A 16,850-nucleotide genomic window follows, 5' to 3' on the forward strand; every position below is an offset into this window, starting at 1 on the left:
TAATGTGCAGGCTGGCTCTGGAGGCCCTCGGGGCCAGCCGGGGTCTTAGTGCAATGAAGGAGGCAGAAGGCAGGAGGACCACCAGGAAGATGGTCAAAGGTGGACTCTCTCATCTCTGGGCCTCTCAGCCCTTAAATACCTCAGTACAATTACATCATTACAACACACTGAGCATGTGTCGACTAGGGAACCATGACATCACCATGGTTCCCTTAGCACATCACCATGCTAAGTACTGAGTATCTGTGGGAACTAGAGAACTATGACACATCACACTGAGTACCAAGTATATATGGGAACCATGACATCACCGTGTTGAATACTAGGTATGTATGGGAACTGGAGAACCATTATCTCATCAATCCCACTGAGTTAACACCCTCCTGGAAGTATCTTTGCTTCAAATATGCTTTTCTCAGAGTTCCCCAATATCTGTGTTCCTCTTGGCTGGGGGGGGGGGGGGGGGGGCAGGAAAGGTTCAGAATGAGTCCTTGTCACATCCCATTTGAGCAAGGGAGGCAGGCTGAGGCCCCGCCCAGAAGCTGATGATGTCATCACTAAGTGTAGGCAGCAGTACTTGAACCCACATCCAACTCTGGCAGCCATCTCTGATCCTTAGAAGTTCCCCCAGCCTAGATATTCCTTTCTGTAATTTCCAGCCATTTTCCCCTGTTCTGGCTCCCAGGGCCCAGCAGCCCCCCTCCCCTGATCTTCTCCAGAGTGAACACACTCAGTAACTTCAACTGATCCTCTCAATGCTTGTGCAGCTTCACAGCAACCTTCTTAAATCGACAGAACATGGCAGGAGCGATACAGGGAGTCTGAGGATTCCTTAGTTCTGGAAGCTCAGCCTTTTATTTTTATTTTTATTTATTTATTTGTTTATTTTTTTTTTGCTGAGGCAATTGGGGTTAAGTGACTTTCCCAGCTAGGAATTGTTAAGTGGCTGAGTCTACATTTGAACTCAGGTCCTTCTGACCTCAGGGCTGGGGCTCTACCCACTGTGCCAACTAGCTGCTCCCAACTCAGCCCTTCTTGATGCCTTAACTGGCTTCTTCATTGCTTCATCACACTGAGATTCATGTCAAGTTTGAAGTCCACTAAAACCCCCAGATCCTTTTCAGACAAACTGCAACCTGATGATGACCCTCTCCCATCCTGCACTCCCAGGGAGAGAGGGAGGACTCTAAGTATATCTGGATATTGTTGAGTTTTCTAAAAAAAACAACAACAACAACAACAAAAAAACCCAAATCTCTAGAGAGATTTCTCTAGAAAAACACCGTCCCGGGAAGTTTGGGTTTTCAGATGTGGAACCAAAGCTTTTGCAACAGATCACAGTGTTTAAAATTTAAAATGATCATTCTAAGTAACCTAATGACAACAGCGTTAATATTCAAAGACATTTAAGGGAGCGAAGTTTTAACAGCTGAAATCTGTGCTAAAGCTCCTCACCCCTCATGAGGGGTTTTCAATCCAAGCCCTGTGATTGCTGTGGTTCGGGGAGATCCCCTTTGGGGTATTTCGGGGCAGAGAGAGTGCTGCTTCCGCTCCCTTTCCCAGCTCACTTTACAGATGTGCAAACTGAGGCAAACACACCCGGTGACTCGCCCCGCGGCTGCACTCAGCCCTTCCAGACGCGGGCCCTGCCCTCCCTCCCCTCTCCCTCCTGCCACGGCCCGCTGCAGTACCCGCTTTCGCCACCAGGAGGGGCGCTATACGCACGCTTCGCTCTCAACTCGAGAGAGGGCCGAGTTTCCAGGGCCCCGGCCCGAGACCGCGGGAAGCGGGTGCTCCCCTTCCCCTGGGCCTGGGCCCCGCGGCGGCCGGGAGGCTGTGGACCTCTTCTCGGACCCACCTTTTTTAATGCATACGATAGAGCAGAAAGGCGGGAAAAGGGAATCAATCTTTAAAAGACCAGTGATGAGAATACTCGTTAGAAACGGCCCCCCGGAGGAGCCCGGGGCTTGCTGGCTTTTCTACAAAAACAGAACAAATCTCGAGGGGGAGGGGGGAGGGGGGAGGGGGACCCCGTCCCGGGACTTTGGGCTTCAGGTGTGGAAGCAGAGCTTTTGCAGCAGGTCGGAGCTTTCAAAATCTAAAGTGATCGCTCTAAGTCACCTACTGGCCCCAGCGTCAAGGCTCACTTAAGGGAGCGGAGATCCGTGCTAAAGCTCTGGGGACCGGAGCGCGCGAGCTCGGGCCCCGCCCCCATCCCAGGGTTCCCGCGCGTGCGCGCATTTTTGTTAGCGGCTTCACGGCAGCCCGGCGCTGGCAGGACGGCTCGGGGGCGCCCGGCCGGGCCCAAACCGGCCCGGGCTCCTCTCCCGACAACGCCCGCGCCGTCTCCCCGCGGCCTTTGTCCCCCCCGCGCGGCTGCGGGTGGCATGACCCATTATGAAGGCCCATAGCAGCCGCCGCAGGCCCGAGGCGCCCGGGACAGGCCGCAGCTCTTCCGCGGGCCTTCCATGGAACGGCCCCCGCCGCGGCCACGTGGCCTGGGAGAAACTGGTTAACCGAAAATTCCACGTTCCGCCTTCCCGGGCGTCGAGTGGAACGATCCGCCCCCGCCCCCGCCCCCCCCCCCTCCGTTCAAAGAACCCCGCAATGGTTCAGTCCAGCCCCTTTCCTTTTGACGTAAGATACAAGGCCCGGTTTGCGAGGCGGGGATTGGTCGGCCCTGGGGGGCGTCGCCCGGCGGGGGCAGGGCGCTCTGGCGTCATCGCCCCGCCCCGCCCTGTGGGCGGAGAGAAAGGCAGGCGGGGCCCGCCCGTTTGCTCACGCTGTTTGCGCGCGGCGGCGGGATTGGCCGGCCGCAGCGGTGAGCGCTCGTGCTCGGGCGGGCGCGCTCGCGCCGGGCTCGTGCCTGCCTCCTGCGTGCGTGCGTGCGTGCGTGCGTCGGCCGCGGCGCGAGGCGGGCGCGGAGTCGGGAGGTCGCGCCGAGGCTCGAGCGGCCGTCGCCATTTTGTCGGGTTGTCTCTGACAGACGCGGGAGCCGCCGCCGCCCCCGGAGGTGCGACCGGGACTTGGGGGGAGGGGGAGAACGGGGGGGAGGGGGCCGCGTTCGGGGGCGAGGCCTCTGCAGGCGGGGCCGGCGCGGGGCGGGGCCGGGGAGGGCTCTGCCGTCTGGGAGGCGGGGCAGGGGAGGGGCGGGAAGGGGCGGGGCTCCGAGTGCCCGGAGGGCTCCCTGAGGTGACTCCCAGAGTCCATTCTCTGGCCCGGGTCTTCCCGAGGGGCGAAACTGAGTCCCGAGCCCAAAACCTGCCCGCCCCTCCCGGCATGCCCCGAGCTGCCCCCCGGATGCACATCTTGCCTCCGCAGGCCGAGCTAGTATTATTGAGTGCTCGCTGTGCCGGCGCTGCAGACGAGACAGCTGCTTCCCCTCCCCCCTCGCGGCGCGGGCACACAGAGGGCGCTCAATACGTGCTGACGGTCGCGGGCTTTCCCTTGGATCCGCCTTCACTCCCCCTACCGAGAACACGAAGCTCTTCCCTCCCCCTTGCTGGGGATTCCGGAGACTCTGCTCCTAGAGACTCCTAGTCAGGAAGGGAGGGACTTCAGCCTCCTTCGGGACCAGGCCTGGCTTTGACCTCTGACCCCACCGTGACCCCGTGACCTCACAGCCATTGGGCCTGAGCCGTGGTGGTCAGGCTCAGAGAGGGCTGGCACTCAGCAAGCGCTCTATGAATGCTGCTCCCTGCCCGTCTGAGACCTGAGGAGCTGAGGCAGTGGCTTGCCCAGGGTCACTGGGTCAGGCCCCTGACGGCGTCCTTGTCCCCCACAGGCTGCTGTCGAGATGGTGAAGCTGTTCATCGGCAACCTGCCCCGCGAGGCGACGGAGCAGGAGATCCGCTCTCTGTTCGAGCAGTACGGGAAGGTGCTCGAGTGCGACATCATCAAGAACTACGGCTTCGTGCACATCGAGGACAAGACGGCGGCCGAGGACGCCATCCGCAACCTGCACCACTACAAGCTGCACGGCGTCAACATCAACGTGGAGGCCAGCAAGAACAAGAGCAAGGCCTCCACCAAGCTGCACGTGGGCAACATCAGCCCCACGTGCACCAACCTCGAGCTGCGCGCCAAGTTCGAGGAGTACGGGCCCGTGATCGAGTGCGACATCGTCAAGGACTACGCCTTCGTGCACATGGAGCGCGCCGAGGACGCCGTGGAGGCCATCCGCGGCCTGGACAACACCGAGTTCCAAGGTGAACTGCCCTGGGGAGAGGGGAGCACGGGTCAGGAGGGCAGCTGGCCCTCGGGGACGGCCTCGTGGCCCCCCGGTGTAGCCAGAAATCCCCTCGAGGGCGATTGTGGGGTGCCAGTTGTGATCATGCCGGCTTCCTCCCGAGAAGCAAGGTCACATTCTTCGGCCCTTCCCGTGCTGGGTCCCGAGATCTCGTCCATCCGCTTCTTGGGGGAACAAACGTAGACCAGTATGTTAAATTGGTTAGTTTTCTGCAAGTTTGTCCACTAAGGAATAGTGTCTCTTTGGGGTGAGAAAGGCTGCAGTCCCGTGGTCACTCCCCTCCAGGCCCTAAGGGAGCTGGCTTACTGCTAGCGGGGTTTGTTTTTTCCACACGGACGAGGACTGCCTGGTGCTTTGAGTTCTCCGAGGGACTCGTTGTTTAGTGTCTTGGGTGACTGGCAGTGACGGGGCCTCTCGGGCCCCCCCTCGCACTGCAGAATGTGAGTCTGGGGTTGGGGATTGGGCTGGTCGGTTTCTTCATTCATGGATTTCAAAGTAAGCAAAGCAAAAGAGCCCATGGTGCTCACTCTGCCCCTTGACAGATTGCTAGAACAGTGAGAAAAGGTGCTGGATTTTTCTGAGAAAATGCATAGGCTTGGAGATGGATGGAAGAAAAGTCTTTGGCAGTCTCCGTTACGTAGGAAAGCACAATCGCATGACCGTTATTTTGGGTCACACGGAGGGGTCGGGCAGGCCCTTCTGTCACCACTGTGGTAGAATTGGGCGTAGTAGGGAAGAAGGCAGATTCTGGGAGAGGGGGAGAGGGCCTGTATTCACTGCATCACGGGACCTTGGACAAGCGCATCTCAGATGAAGGCATTAGAGTCAGGGGGATTGTGCTGACTTCCAGGGGGGAGACTAAAAGAGGTAGCTCACGTGGTCTGTCATGTTACCCCTCCCAGTCTCTCAGAAAGGGCTTAGGGAGCCAGGTCAGCTCTGGCTTCCAGGCTTCCTACTGACGAGCTCTGGGACTTTGCTTCTCGGTGCCTCATTTTTCCTATTGTAAAATTGGCGTTGCAATGCAGCCTGTTTTGAGCCTCTCACAGTTGTCATGAGAACAGTATCCAGGGCTTTGCATGGAGCAGGTGCTTAATGATGTTTGCGGAATTGAAAGTTAAAGTGAGGAAACAGATAGAATTGTGTCTTGACACTAACAGCATTTCTGGAGACAAGGGAATGTTACGTCCAACTGTTAGTCCACTATCACGGGCAGGAAGCTGCTTAGGGCTGAGGCTTAAGCTGTCCTGGTTTCTTTCCTTGAGTGCTGATGATCTGGAAATTCCCATTCATAAGAGAATTTTTGTGAGGGTAGGATTTTGGGGGGGGATTGGAAACTTTTCTAAAGAAAACAAATGCAAAATGCTTTAGTTAAAAGAAAACTAGGAAGCAAGTGCTCTAGCCGTGTTGTAGTTCACCACATTATCCTTAAATTTTCACCCCCTTAATTCCTTTGAGTAAAAATCAAAGAATGATGAAAGTTATATGTGTATTTAGGGGTAAGGGAAGGGGGAAGGAGGCAAAAAGGTTTAAATAACCCCATAGTTGGTGCCTCAGCCAATTCTTCAGGGCCTGGAACACTTAGAAGAGATTTCCTTTTTGAGTCTAGAACATAAGCTCTGCCCAGCTCTTGGCTTTCCCCATCATCCCATGGGAAAGAGAATCCCAGTTTGTTGTTGTCAGGTGAGGTTTTTTCGTAACCAATTCTGTTTTGTTTTGTTTTTCAGATGATGAGAAAAAGTTTAGCGTAGATAATAGAAGTTTAAAATTTGACAGAATCTACAAATTAGGAACCAACTAACCCGGCCAATTAAACTTGAGAACCTTGGCCTGTTGGGTTGGCAACCTGGGTATCTCTCAAACCTTATGTTTGTGTACACACAGAATCGAAGAGCACCCAGGAGGCTGCTGGGCCTTCTCTACCGGGCCCAGGGCTAGCGTCTGAGCTTGCCTGGCCATTCCATCCTCGTTGCTCTCTCCTCAGGCTCAAGAGATTGAGCCTTAGGTCCACTTGCCTCACCACTTCCAAATGTCAAGATGAGAAGGACGAACTTTTTGTCCGTGCAAGATTCCGGGCTGTGTTACTGAGATCTGGCAGAGCTCCAGCTTAGCGTTTCCAAATGGATCATTCACCTATTCTGGACAGTTTAAAGCTTTTTTTTTTTTTTTTTGACTTTTCATTTGGAGGTGGTGTCATCAAGCCTGTGCCCAGGGAAGAGAAAGAAAAAGCTCTAAGCTTCCTCTAGGCAAGCTAGCCAAGATAGCTCCGTGGCATCTTAGGATTAAAGGCAATCCCTCATTCTTTTAAAGGAAAGGTGCCTAGAAATTTAAGTAGGTCTTTTCTGGAACTCTTGGTCACAACCATACATGATAGAAAGCCTTGGGAACTCCTAAATAAACAAGAATTTGCTGTTTTGAGTATGATTTGCAAGGGCTCAGGTGTACAGCCTTTGCCGTTTAAATGAGTTTTGGGGGGTGTGCTACTTTGCCAGCTGTGTCCCGGCCCTCTGGGAATGCTGGCAAACCCCCTGCGTGCTGCAGGTGGAATCTAGCAGGGTTAGAGTTAGTGATGACAGAGTGTTGTCTTATGTTCCCACCCTGAAAACGACCCGTCTCTGTGCCACTGGTGTTCCAGAGCAAGGGGGCCTCAGAACTCCCCTCCACGCCCTCACCTCACAGCATGGAGGTGAAGCCCCAGATTGTCAAGACGATGCCAGTGGAGCATCACGTGGGCACGGCCGGCCGGCCATGGGGGCCACGGAGGGCCCGCCTGGCTAAGTCAGGAGGAGCCGATGACCAGGCTGACTGTAGGGCAGCCTAGGAGGGGCTGGGACCCGCCCTGGGAGGGAGCCCCCCACCGGCAGTCAACTGGGGGTTCTTGAAGTGCAGAAGTCACTCCTGGGAGATTTGGTCACGCCTCACGCAGCAGGGAGGGGCAGTTTTTAACCCTCTTGTTCTTCTTTCAGATATCTTTGCCTTGGTGTCCCCTAAGACATGGTAGAAGTAGAGAAGCAGGACATTTTCCAGATGCTATTAGTAAGGCTTTTCAGGAATCACGAGTAAAAGCCCCATCTCTAACCTTTCCAAAAGCTTACGGAAGTAAATGGGAAAGTCATCAGTTTTGAAAGATGTTTTAGTTCCAGGTAAACAGTTAGTTGCCTCCTACTATATCACTACAGAGAAACGGATTATGCCATAGGTGTTTACAAACTAAATGTTACCAACCACCAAAAGGAATGAAGGAGGGCTGAAGACTGGAACTAGCAGCAAGAATAGAAAGCCTCTGGGGGCCCGCTTCTCCAAAGCTGATCCAGAAACTTGGAAAAGCCTGGTTAGTAGGGGAAAAACAGTCTTCAAAATGAGCTTCTGGATATCATTCTGATTGGCTGCTTTGAAAAAATTCACACCAGAACCAGACCGCCATTTTGTAAATCACTCAGTCCAAATTTCAGAGGTCACAATCAGTTTTATCCATTTTGAGTTTGTAGCTATAGAACTGTTCCAAGTTCAGTCAGTATTGTAGGACCCTTGAATAACTTCCAGTTTTGAAGATGGGGGAAACTTAAATAGGCAAGTTTACTACCTGGTCAAAACTTAAGAGTTTGAGAACACCGTTAATGACCATGACATCTGTTTTGCCAGTTGTGTTGGTGTCGGTGACAGAGCCAGAAACATGGATTCTTCTGAGCCGGAGGAGGCAGGGACTAGATGAGGTTTGGGTTGGTCGAAGTCATGAGACATTGAGGCGTGAATGCGTTCTACTAAAGTGATGTTCCTGCACTAACCCACTCCCCTCTCAGGGTCAGTGCATGGCGCTGTTCTGGCTGCCGTTCTGAATCGGGGCTGTTTCCAACAGGATGGTGGAGCACGGGGCCTCCTGTCGAATAGCTGCATCCAGAACAAGGTCTGTTAAAGAGGTAGCACCTTGCTGATCACGGAGGGGGACAAATGCAGTTTGGTTTTGCTCTAAGCGGCCCTTATGTGAGTCATCCTAACGCGCAATCCCCACTCTCTGTACTCTGCACCGGACTCATCTGGGCTGCCTTGATTTCCAAAGTCTTATGCGCTCTAGGACCCATTTATCTCGCAAAGTACCCATTTTTCACCAGGCCCCCTCTGAGCAGCCTGGGTGTTTCCTGTAAGGGTCCCTGGGCAAGATGGTTGTTTCCTGGGAAGTATGGATGTAGCATGTTTGTCTGGGTGCCCAGAGGCCTTCAAACAAATGCTGCATTTTTAATCGAGTGGATGATCCCCCGTGAAGTTTTTGGGGCGAACACCGCAGGACGAAATGCCGAACATCTCCATTGTGGGGACGATGGGACGAGCGTAGTGTCCCCAGAAAACTGGTACCGTCTCGAGTTCTTTTTGTCCCGATTCCATTTGTAGAGGGACTGCAGATGAGTGGTTTTCCTTTGCACTGTGGGCCTTGACTGACCTCTGGTGGAAGAGGTTGGGTAACTGGGATGTGGACCAGTGTGTCTCACAGTCCCAGGCCTCCTGCAGAGTGAAGCAGATGAGCCTTGTTCATGCAGCCCCTCAGAACCCTCTGGTGATAACCTGCAAAAGGGAAGGCTGCAGCAACCCTTCCTCTGGGTCCTAGGCTACCACAAGGCGCAGAGACGCTGACGGCTCCGTTTACTAAGCGCAGTCTATGGGTAGACCGTGTGTGGTGGCAAGAATGGGGGGTGGGGGTGGAAAGATGATTTCCAAATCTTTGCAAATCGAGGTGCTTCTGAAAAAAACTAATTTGGAAACCTCCGTGACAGAGTTCTAGTGAGTAGCAGTCCTAGCAGTGAGAAGTAGAAACTTGGAAAAAATGTCTACGTCTGTGCGAAATAATCGGAAAGTTGGGGGAGGGATGCTTGGTTCTGCCACTGGGGGAAGTCGAAAGGGCTGGTTTCTAGGGATTCGAGTCCTCCCGCTCTCACCTCAATTACACTCGGTGGACACTCTTTCTCCCCTCCCCAGTGCCCCGTGTGCCGCAGCTGGGGGGCGTGTGTGCGTGCGTGTGCGTGTTCCTGCGGGCGTCCGGTTCTGACCCAACTCACTCTTGGTTGCGGAGGGGAGGCGGGCTGGGACTGAGTAACAGCAACTTTCTCGCGTCTGTTTCTTCAAGGCAAACGAATGCACGTGCAGCTGTCCACCAGCCGGCTTCGGACCGCCCCCGGGATGGGAGACCAGAGCGGCTGCTATCGGTGCGGGAAAGAGGGCCACTGGTCCAAAGAGTGTCCAGTGGATCGGACGGGCCGTGTAGCAGACTTGACCGAGCAGTATAACGAGCAGTACGGAGCTGTTCGCGCGCCCTATACCATGGGCTACGGGGAGTCCGTGTATTACAACAATCCGTACGGAGCGCTCGACTATTATAAGCGTTACCGGGTGAGGTCTTATGAGGCGGTGGCGGCAGCGGCGGCGGCCTCCGCGTACAACTATGCAGAGCAGACCCTGTCCCAGCTCCCACAAGTCCAGAGCCCAGCCATGACCAGTCACCTCACCTCCACCTCTCTCAACCCTTATGATAGACACCTGTTGCCGACCTCAGGAGCTGCCGCCGCCACCGCTGCCGTGGCTGCCGCTGCCGCCGCCGCCACCGCAGCTACCTCCTCCTATTATGGGCGGGACCGGAGCCCCCTGCGCCGAGCTGCAGCTGCGGTCCCTACTATTGGAGAGGGCTACGGTTACGGGCACGAGAATGAGCTGTCCCAGGCCTCGGCAGCCGCGCGGAATTCTCTGTACGACGTGGCGCGGTATGAACGGGACCAGTATACGGACCGGGCGCGGTACTCGGCCTTTTAAAGCTCGAGGTGAGAGTGGGGTGGGTGTGGCGGAGAGGTTCGATTTAGTTGAGGTGAAAGGGACACAGTGCTTTGTAGAGAAGAAAGCCCTCCGCTTCCTGCTGGGAACAGCCTCGTCAAGGTATCAGTTACCCTTTGAACTCCTCTCTCTCTGGCCTAGGACGGGAGGGTCACTGTGGTCAGAACGTTTCTTTTCCTTTGATTCCAGTTTCCTATAACATCTTTTCTGAGAGCAGTTCCTTTTTTCCCAAGGACAGAAGCACTCCTGACTGGGGGGGGGGAGGGGCCTCAATCCTTAACCGATTTCCATTTCAGCAGATGGACAAAGCCAGGGACCGCTGGGCCCCGTAGCCCTGGGACAAAGTAGGGGGTGATCACATCATTTGGGGTGAGGAGACTCCCCTTCCCTCCCCTTTGGTGAAAGCTGACTGTTCTAGATCTGGCTCCACGTGAGGCGGCTTCCCTTAGCAGAGATCCAGAGCATCTGGCTCGATGTTGCTAGCTAATACAGGTCTGAGACTTGGGCTGGGTGGCCATAGGCCACCTCAGGCTCTCTGGGATACTGGGCAGCTCATCCCGTGCCCAGTCTAGGCCATAGACTGAAACATGAGTCTCCTGGCAATTCTTTCCAACTCGGCCTGAGACGTCCGCTTTCTTTCATGTACTTTGCTTAAGAGGAGAGAGAGAGAGAGAGAGAGAGGAGAGGAGAGAGAGATGGCTTCTAAGCTGCGTTTTCTGGGCTGCTCTTGCTAGAAATTGAGATTTTCTTTCCCTGGGGTTGAGCACTCAGCATAGGGCTCTTCTGAGGATGGCTCTTCTTTTGGGATGGTGGGATTAGGGGAAGCTGCCCCAAACTGTGGGTGCCCTTGGTGGGGGGGGTAGAAATAGCTCCGTGTCAACCATGGGTCCCCCCATTCTTATGAGGGGGCGTCTGTCCCTGAAAGAGAAGCCCAAGGCTCAGTCTCAGCCGAAGGCAGGTTTTGATTTCCTTTAGATAAAGGATGAAGAGAAGGTTGCAGAAGTTTGCCCCACGAGCAGGGAGCTGTTGGTGTCTGCACCCCCAGGGGCCTGATGGTGATGAGGCTGCGGGGATGGACGCCAGTCGGTGGTGGGCCGGCCCTTGGGACACTGCCCTGGGTCTGCCGCTTGGAGATAGGAGCCTAGTGCTAGCTCAGGGTCTTCCCCAGCTCCCGCTGGCTGGAGAAACCCCATAGGATCCTGTGTGAATTATTGGGGTTTGGCTGCAGTGGGAGCAAGAGCAGGAAGATCTGGGCTATAGATCTGAGGACAAAGGACGCTCCCTGCCATCTGTGTTCAGGTCATTCTCCACCTTGAGAAATCTATTGTTTTTCAGGCTAGAATCAGCCGTGAACAGTGGCAGGCGGGCACCCCGCTGCAGCGGGCCGGGTCCCCACGTGCCCACGATCTTCCAGGAACCCGAATGCGTGGTGTTCCTTGTAAAGCCCCCGACACTGCGCTGCTCCCCGGTCCGGGGCCCTGATTAGTGATGGAGGGTGCAGACGTGTGGCCCGAGTCTGGGCCCTGGGCCGCTCCCTCCAGGGCTCAGCACCCGCCCCTGGGGGGCAGCTCCCCGGGCAGTCGTGGGATCCGCACTGACGCTTGTTCTCTGTTTTCTCTCGACAAACAGGATGGGAGCCAGGGCCTTAGCACTCGGAGCCCAGCCGTCCTCCGGACAGTATATAAGCCTCTTGTGTTGTGCTCTCTTTCAGGTAGGATATTTGCGGGCTGAACCCTCGGGCTGCGGTCGTATGGGAGAACTTGCTTCGCTCGCGCGGTCCCCTTTGCCGGGATGTTCCCGTTGCTTCATGTTTCAGTAAACAAAGGAGTTTGTGACCAACTGTGGTTTTTTGTTTTCCCCTTAATTTAATTCTTCTAAGGTGGCTCTTTCTCCGGCTAACGAGCGCTGTGTGTAACTTCTCATTCAACATTTCCTTCTTTCCTCAGCCTGAGAGCAGCCCGGGCTGTGGGAAGGACTCTGCTGGCCTTGCCCCTCCTGAGGGAACCTGGATTCCTTCTCCCTCCCGGCTTCTCCTGGGGGGTCAGCTCCCGGCCGGGGCCCCCAGCAGTAGGACCTGCTGGCCCTTTACGGGACTGTCTGGTGTCAAATAGCCCGTTTGCTCTCACTCTGCACCCCATCTGGACTGTCACGCTGCAGCAGCTGGCCTTCTGAGAGTGCCGGGATCCGGGGGGGCGGGGGTGAGGGGGCACGGGGGGCGGGCGCTTTTTTAACGACCTCTGATCATGGTGCCAGCATGTGCTGGAGGCGACTCATCCCTTCTCTCCCCCGTCCCCTTTGAATAAATAAACGTTTCTAATGATCCGGTTTCCTGTTCTCCTAACTGGTATTTAAGGCTTAATGCAGATCATGCCGCACAAGGGCAGGGCTTCGACGGGCGGCAAGGGCGGGGGCGATGTTAATGATAGAGCCGCATTTATAGAGCACCTGCTGTGTGCCAGGCACCCGCTAAGTGCTTTACAATTAGCGGCTCATATGTCCCTGGCAGGGAAGGGCTGCTATTATTTCCAAGGCAGGCAGTGGTTAAGTTCCCGAGCAGGGAAGGTCTGAGGAGGGATTGGAACTCGGATTTCCCTGACTGGGTGAGAGCAGCTGGTGGAACCCGGTTCCCACGGGATCTTGTGGCTCAACTGGGCCGACAGACATCGAGGGTTCCTCTTCCTAACAAGTTCCCCTCCTTTTATCTGGGAATGATTGACGGCGCCGGCAGTCCCGATGTTCCGGACCGCGATCCGGGGAATTCACAGACAGCTGTTTAGGACGCTGCACAACCCGTGGTGACTTAACAGGTGGCCTCGGATTAGCATCCCCCGCCTGCGGCAGCTTCCAAAGGGGAGGGAACTCTGGGCACGGCATCGGGGCACAGAGGGCCTCTCGTCTTGGTCCAAAAAGTGGGTCTCCTCCCGCCCCCTCCCCACCTTGTGTGAGCACCACCCAGCGAGCGTGGGAATGGGCCCCCAGGTGTCCGAAGGGACCCTGAAAAGGGGAAGGTGTGGCCTCGTCCCCCTGCAGCGGTGGGGCCCACTGCTAAGCTCTGCTGCATCTCTGCATAGGCCGAGGAGCACTTGCAGAGGGTGGTGGTCCCTCCCTCCATCCCATGCTGCTTGTTTGTCTGTGAACAAGCCTTAACTTTCCCACCAGAATGTAAATTTGGTGAGGGGATGAGCGTTTATTAGGCACTTGCTGTGTGTCAGACACTTTGCCAAGCACCTTCCCTGTGCTATCGCAAAAATTAAGGCTGGGGGAGGGTCGGTATCAAGTTCATCGAGTGAGCAATGAAATGGGGAGTGGGTACGAGAACAATGAGGGGAATGGAAAGGGGGCCAGGGTTGGTTATGAAGGACTTTAAGGGGCAGGGTCATTTGGGGGGGGGGGGGGCGGCCTCAGCAGGGAGCTGGTGGTAGGACCTTTGGCTAAGGATAATCACCAGCGGCCAGGCTGGGCCAGAATGGATCCCTCCCATGCTTCCCGGGGATGGGAGGGGTCTTTCCCCATGGGCCGGGCCAGGCCAGAATAGACTCCTGTGCTTCCTGGGGACCAGGGTCTCTCTGAGGGCCGGGCTGGGCCAGAATGGACCCCTCCTGTGCACCTCCCATTACTCTGTCAGGGCCCAGTTTAGACACACCCTCCTTGGGCTTTTTGCACCTCCCATCACTCCCTGGGGACCCAGTGTAGACTGGTTTTTTCATACCTCCCATTACTGTCGGGCCACTTTCTGACCTGCTTTTTCTGCCATCCCATTTATTTCCCAGCTGGCTAAACTTGCGGGTGGCTCCCTGCTTTTCGCAGCTGGGTCGGAGCCTCTGAAGACCCGGCGCCTCCTGTTGTCGATAACCCAGGATGGATTTATTTCTAACGCCCGGGTTCCTGGCTCGAGCCTTCCCCGAGCTACCCATCACCCACTTGGGGGAGCTTCTGTGCCGTTACCTCTCAAAGGCTGCGCCTAGAACGTGGGGCCCGGGACCTAGGTGCGGTTCTCCCTGCCCTTCTCCCAGGGGCCTGTGGGAAAAAAGCCAAAAAGCCCAGACCCGGATGCAGCCGGAGCAGGAGTTCCAGCGCACAGCCATGGGAAGGAGAGAACAAACGCCTCCCCGATTCCACGCAGGAAAGACGGGCTTTTCCCTGAAAACGTTTGCTGCAGAAGCTTTGGGGCCAGAGAATGGGCCCAAAGGGTGGCCAGGGGTGCTCCGGGCAGGGGTGGCTGGGGCCCAGGGGGCAGGAGTCGGGGTGCCAGCCCCCGCTGGGGGACATCGGGGGTACACTGGGGAGGACGCCAGGGGCGGGGGAGGGACCAGTCCAGCCAGACCTGTCCTGTCTGTTCAGGCTTCTCAAGATCCAACCTTTGGTGGCAGAGGCCGAGGGCAAACCCGGAGAAAGCCCCGACCGAACCCCCTAACCTTGAGTAACCCAGTTATTTGAACCTCAAAAGGGGACGAGGCTTTAAAAAAAGAAGCCGTTCTGTCGTTAATGATACCTTGTGTGCTCCCATCTCCGGAGCCCAGAAGGGCCAGAAAGCCTCGCTGCCCCCCCAGCCTCCCATCCGCCGTCCTCATCCTGCTGCTGCTCCTAATTACAGGGGCCCGGCTCCCAACCTTTTGTTCTGTCTGAGCCGCAGGGAATCGGCAGCAAAACCCGAGGCAGCTCCTGACTCCCAGAAGCGTGGGGCCAAGTGGGGGAGCAGGAGGCCATGGGAGAGCGGGACCCGGGTGGGGGCAGGGCCTTGGCTCTGCTGGGAACATTCACCTGACCGGCCAGGACTCCCTTTCCCGCCTCCCTAATCCCTCACAGGACTCAGGGGAGGGAGGGTGGGCCCTGCCGCGGGACCTCAGGCCTCTGGCACTGACGAGCTGGCGAAACCTGGGGGTCCCACCGCGATCTCCGGGCCCCGCTGCCCCCAGCCCTCCCACGGAGGGGGAATCTCGGGAAACGTGCTTCCTCCCCACACCGGCCTCCTCCCAGCCAGGGACCCCGAGGGAGGAGACCTCAAGCCTCAAGAGCCCACCCCCAGGGCAAGACTTCCCAAGAAGCAAGGATTCTTTTTTCTTTTTTATTAAAACTTTTATACCCACACGTAGAAATCTAGGTTAAATCCAGTGTGAGCTCGGGGGTTTATCTTGCGCCGCACGAGAAAAAGCCACTTCAGGTCTTTATTACGGGTTTATTGTTTGCTCTTCCGAGAACTGCCTCCGAGGAGATGCTGGAGGGGCCCCGGATGTTGCACTGGGGGGTGGGGGGGGGGAAGCAGACATCTTGCCCCGCCCCCTCAGGTGATGGAAGGGCCGCAGGGAAGGTGCGGGAGCAGCGGGAGCCCGAGGGGGCGGGGCGGGCCGCCCCTCTCCCCCCCCCCGCGATTCCCATCGGCAGTGACGGCTGGACAGCTTCTTCCCCGCCCCCACAGCAGGTTCCCGAGACCATGGAAAGCCCGCCCCTCACAAGCGCTCGGCAGCGCCGCTGGGGTTTGGGGGGGCGGGGCGGGGGGACCGAGGTCTTCCGCCTTTCCGTCCCCCGCCAGTCCCAGGGCCGCCCCCCGGCCTCCACCTCCCAGACCCGGCCTTTGGCCCGGACTAGAGAAGGAAAAGAGCCGAAGGCCCTTGGCGGAGCCTGGCCGGGGGGTTCCGTCCCTTTCCAGCTACGCGGTCCTGACCCCGCCGCGCCGCCCCCTCCCCCCTCCGTTCCCGTCTCCCCCTCCCCCTCCCCCGGTCCCCGGGGCCGAGCTCCCACAGCGGGCGCCGCCGGAAGTAGTTTCGTCTAGTCTGACCTTGGGAGGGCGAGCGGTCCGGACGTCTCGGTCACCCCCCCGCTCCGGCGCTTCCCAGGACCGTTGGGCCCCTCCGAGCTCGGCCAGCAGCGCGTGAGCGGGAGCCACCCCCCCCGCCCGTGCTCCCGAGCCCGAGGCTCTCACAGATCCCCGCCCCCACCCGTCCCCGGGAGGTCCGAACGGGGGCGTGGCTTGGGCAGGAAGGAGGCGCCCACGGCCTGGGGAGAGGGAGGGGCCGCTGAAGAACCGGAGACCGTCGGAAAGGGCAAAAAGGGTCGCACAAACCCGACCCTCAGAAGCAGGGGCAGAAGGGGGGGGGTCCCAGGCCGCCTTTGTGACACCGGGCTCCGTCCCGGAGCGCAGGAAGCCGCCGCCAGTTATAAGGACACGTCAGCCCCGTGGATGAAGAGGCAAAAGATGGGAATTTTCGGAGGAAGGCGCTCCCGAAGGCCCCTGAATCACCATGAGATGCAGACCGAGGCGCCGCCTCCGCCCCTCCGGCACCGGCTGAAACGGCAGGGGGTGTGGGAGGGCCCGGACGCCGGCGCGTCGTGGTGAGGTGTGAGGGGGGCGCCCATTCCCAGGGCGATCTGGGCCCGCGCCCAAAGGGCCAGAAAACCGCGACCCTCGCGGGCAAAAATGTCTGCAGCGGCTCTTTCTGTGGGAGCAGGGATTGGGGAGGGAGGGGTGCCCGCCGGTGGGGGAAGGGCTGAGCAAGCTGTGGCACACAAGGGGATGGAGCGTCCCATAGAAAGGATGGGCGAGCCGAGTGTAGAAAGGCCTGGAGAGACTGACTCCAACTGAGGCTGAGACAAACAAGCAGAACCGGAATACACTGTACACAGTGACAGCAAGACTGTGTCCGAATGCTCTAGAAAAGATAAAGAAGGGGGCAGGAACACTTAGTTTGGGAGGGCTTCGGGGAGGAAGAACTCTGGAGGTGACCCCTGGAGAAGAGGCTCTTACCCTCCTCCATCCCCTTGTCTTCCTCCCTGATCTCGGAGATAACCTTGG

The 16,850-nt window shown here is 57.3% G+C and overlaps 1 protein-coding gene across 3 annotated transcripts; it reads left to right on the forward strand.

Annotated features, from left to right (window-relative positions):
- The first annotated feature begins 271 nt into the window (after positions 1–271).
- On the forward strand, positions 272–12,380 carry LOC100926599 (RNA-binding protein 4B). 3 transcript variants are annotated; one of them, XR_004230051.1, is made up of 5 exons: positions 2,744–3,013; positions 3,785–4,208; positions 9,363–10,050; positions 11,690–11,771; positions 12,007–12,380. XR_004230051.1 is itself a non-coding variant. In XM_031941688.1 (4 exons), the coding sequence occupies exons 2-3, from the start codon at positions 3,797–3,799 to the stop codon at positions 10,040–10,042; spliced, it is 1,092 nt and encodes a 363-aa protein (XP_031797548.1). In that variant the 5' UTR covers positions 272–326; positions 3,785–3,796; the 3' UTR covers positions 10,043–10,050; positions 11,772–11,900. The 3 variants fall into 3 exon arrangements, 2 of the variants coding, with proteins under 2 accessions (XP_031797548.1, XP_031797547.1); XM_031941688.1 differs by lacking the exons at positions 2,744–3,013; positions 11,690–11,771; positions 12,007–12,380 and adding exons at positions 272–326; positions 11,772–11,900; XM_031941687.1 differs by lacking the exons at positions 11,690–11,771; positions 12,007–12,380 and adding an exon at positions 11,772–11,900.
- The last annotated feature ends 4,470 nt before the right edge of the window (positions 12,381–16,850 follow it).

This window comes from Sarcophilus harrisii, chromosome 6 (genome assembly GCF_902635505.1).
Source record: "Sarcophilus harrisii chromosome 6, mSarHar1.11, whole genome shotgun sequence".
Lineage (NCBI taxonomy): Eukaryota > Metazoa > Chordata > Mammalia > Dasyuromorphia > Dasyuridae > Sarcophilus > Sarcophilus harrisii.

What these genes read in the sequence shown, in the direction of transcription:
- LOC100926599 (XM_031941688.1), top strand. Translation starts at nt 3,797, where the DNA reads ATGGTGAAGCTGTTCATCGGCAACCTGCCCCGCGAGGCGACGGAGCAG. An exon ending in GGACAACACCGAGTTCCAAG is followed by an intron (nt 4,209 to 9,362) that starts GTGAACTGCCCT and finishes TGTTTCTTCAAG; the next exon opens with GCAAACGAATGCACGTGCAG.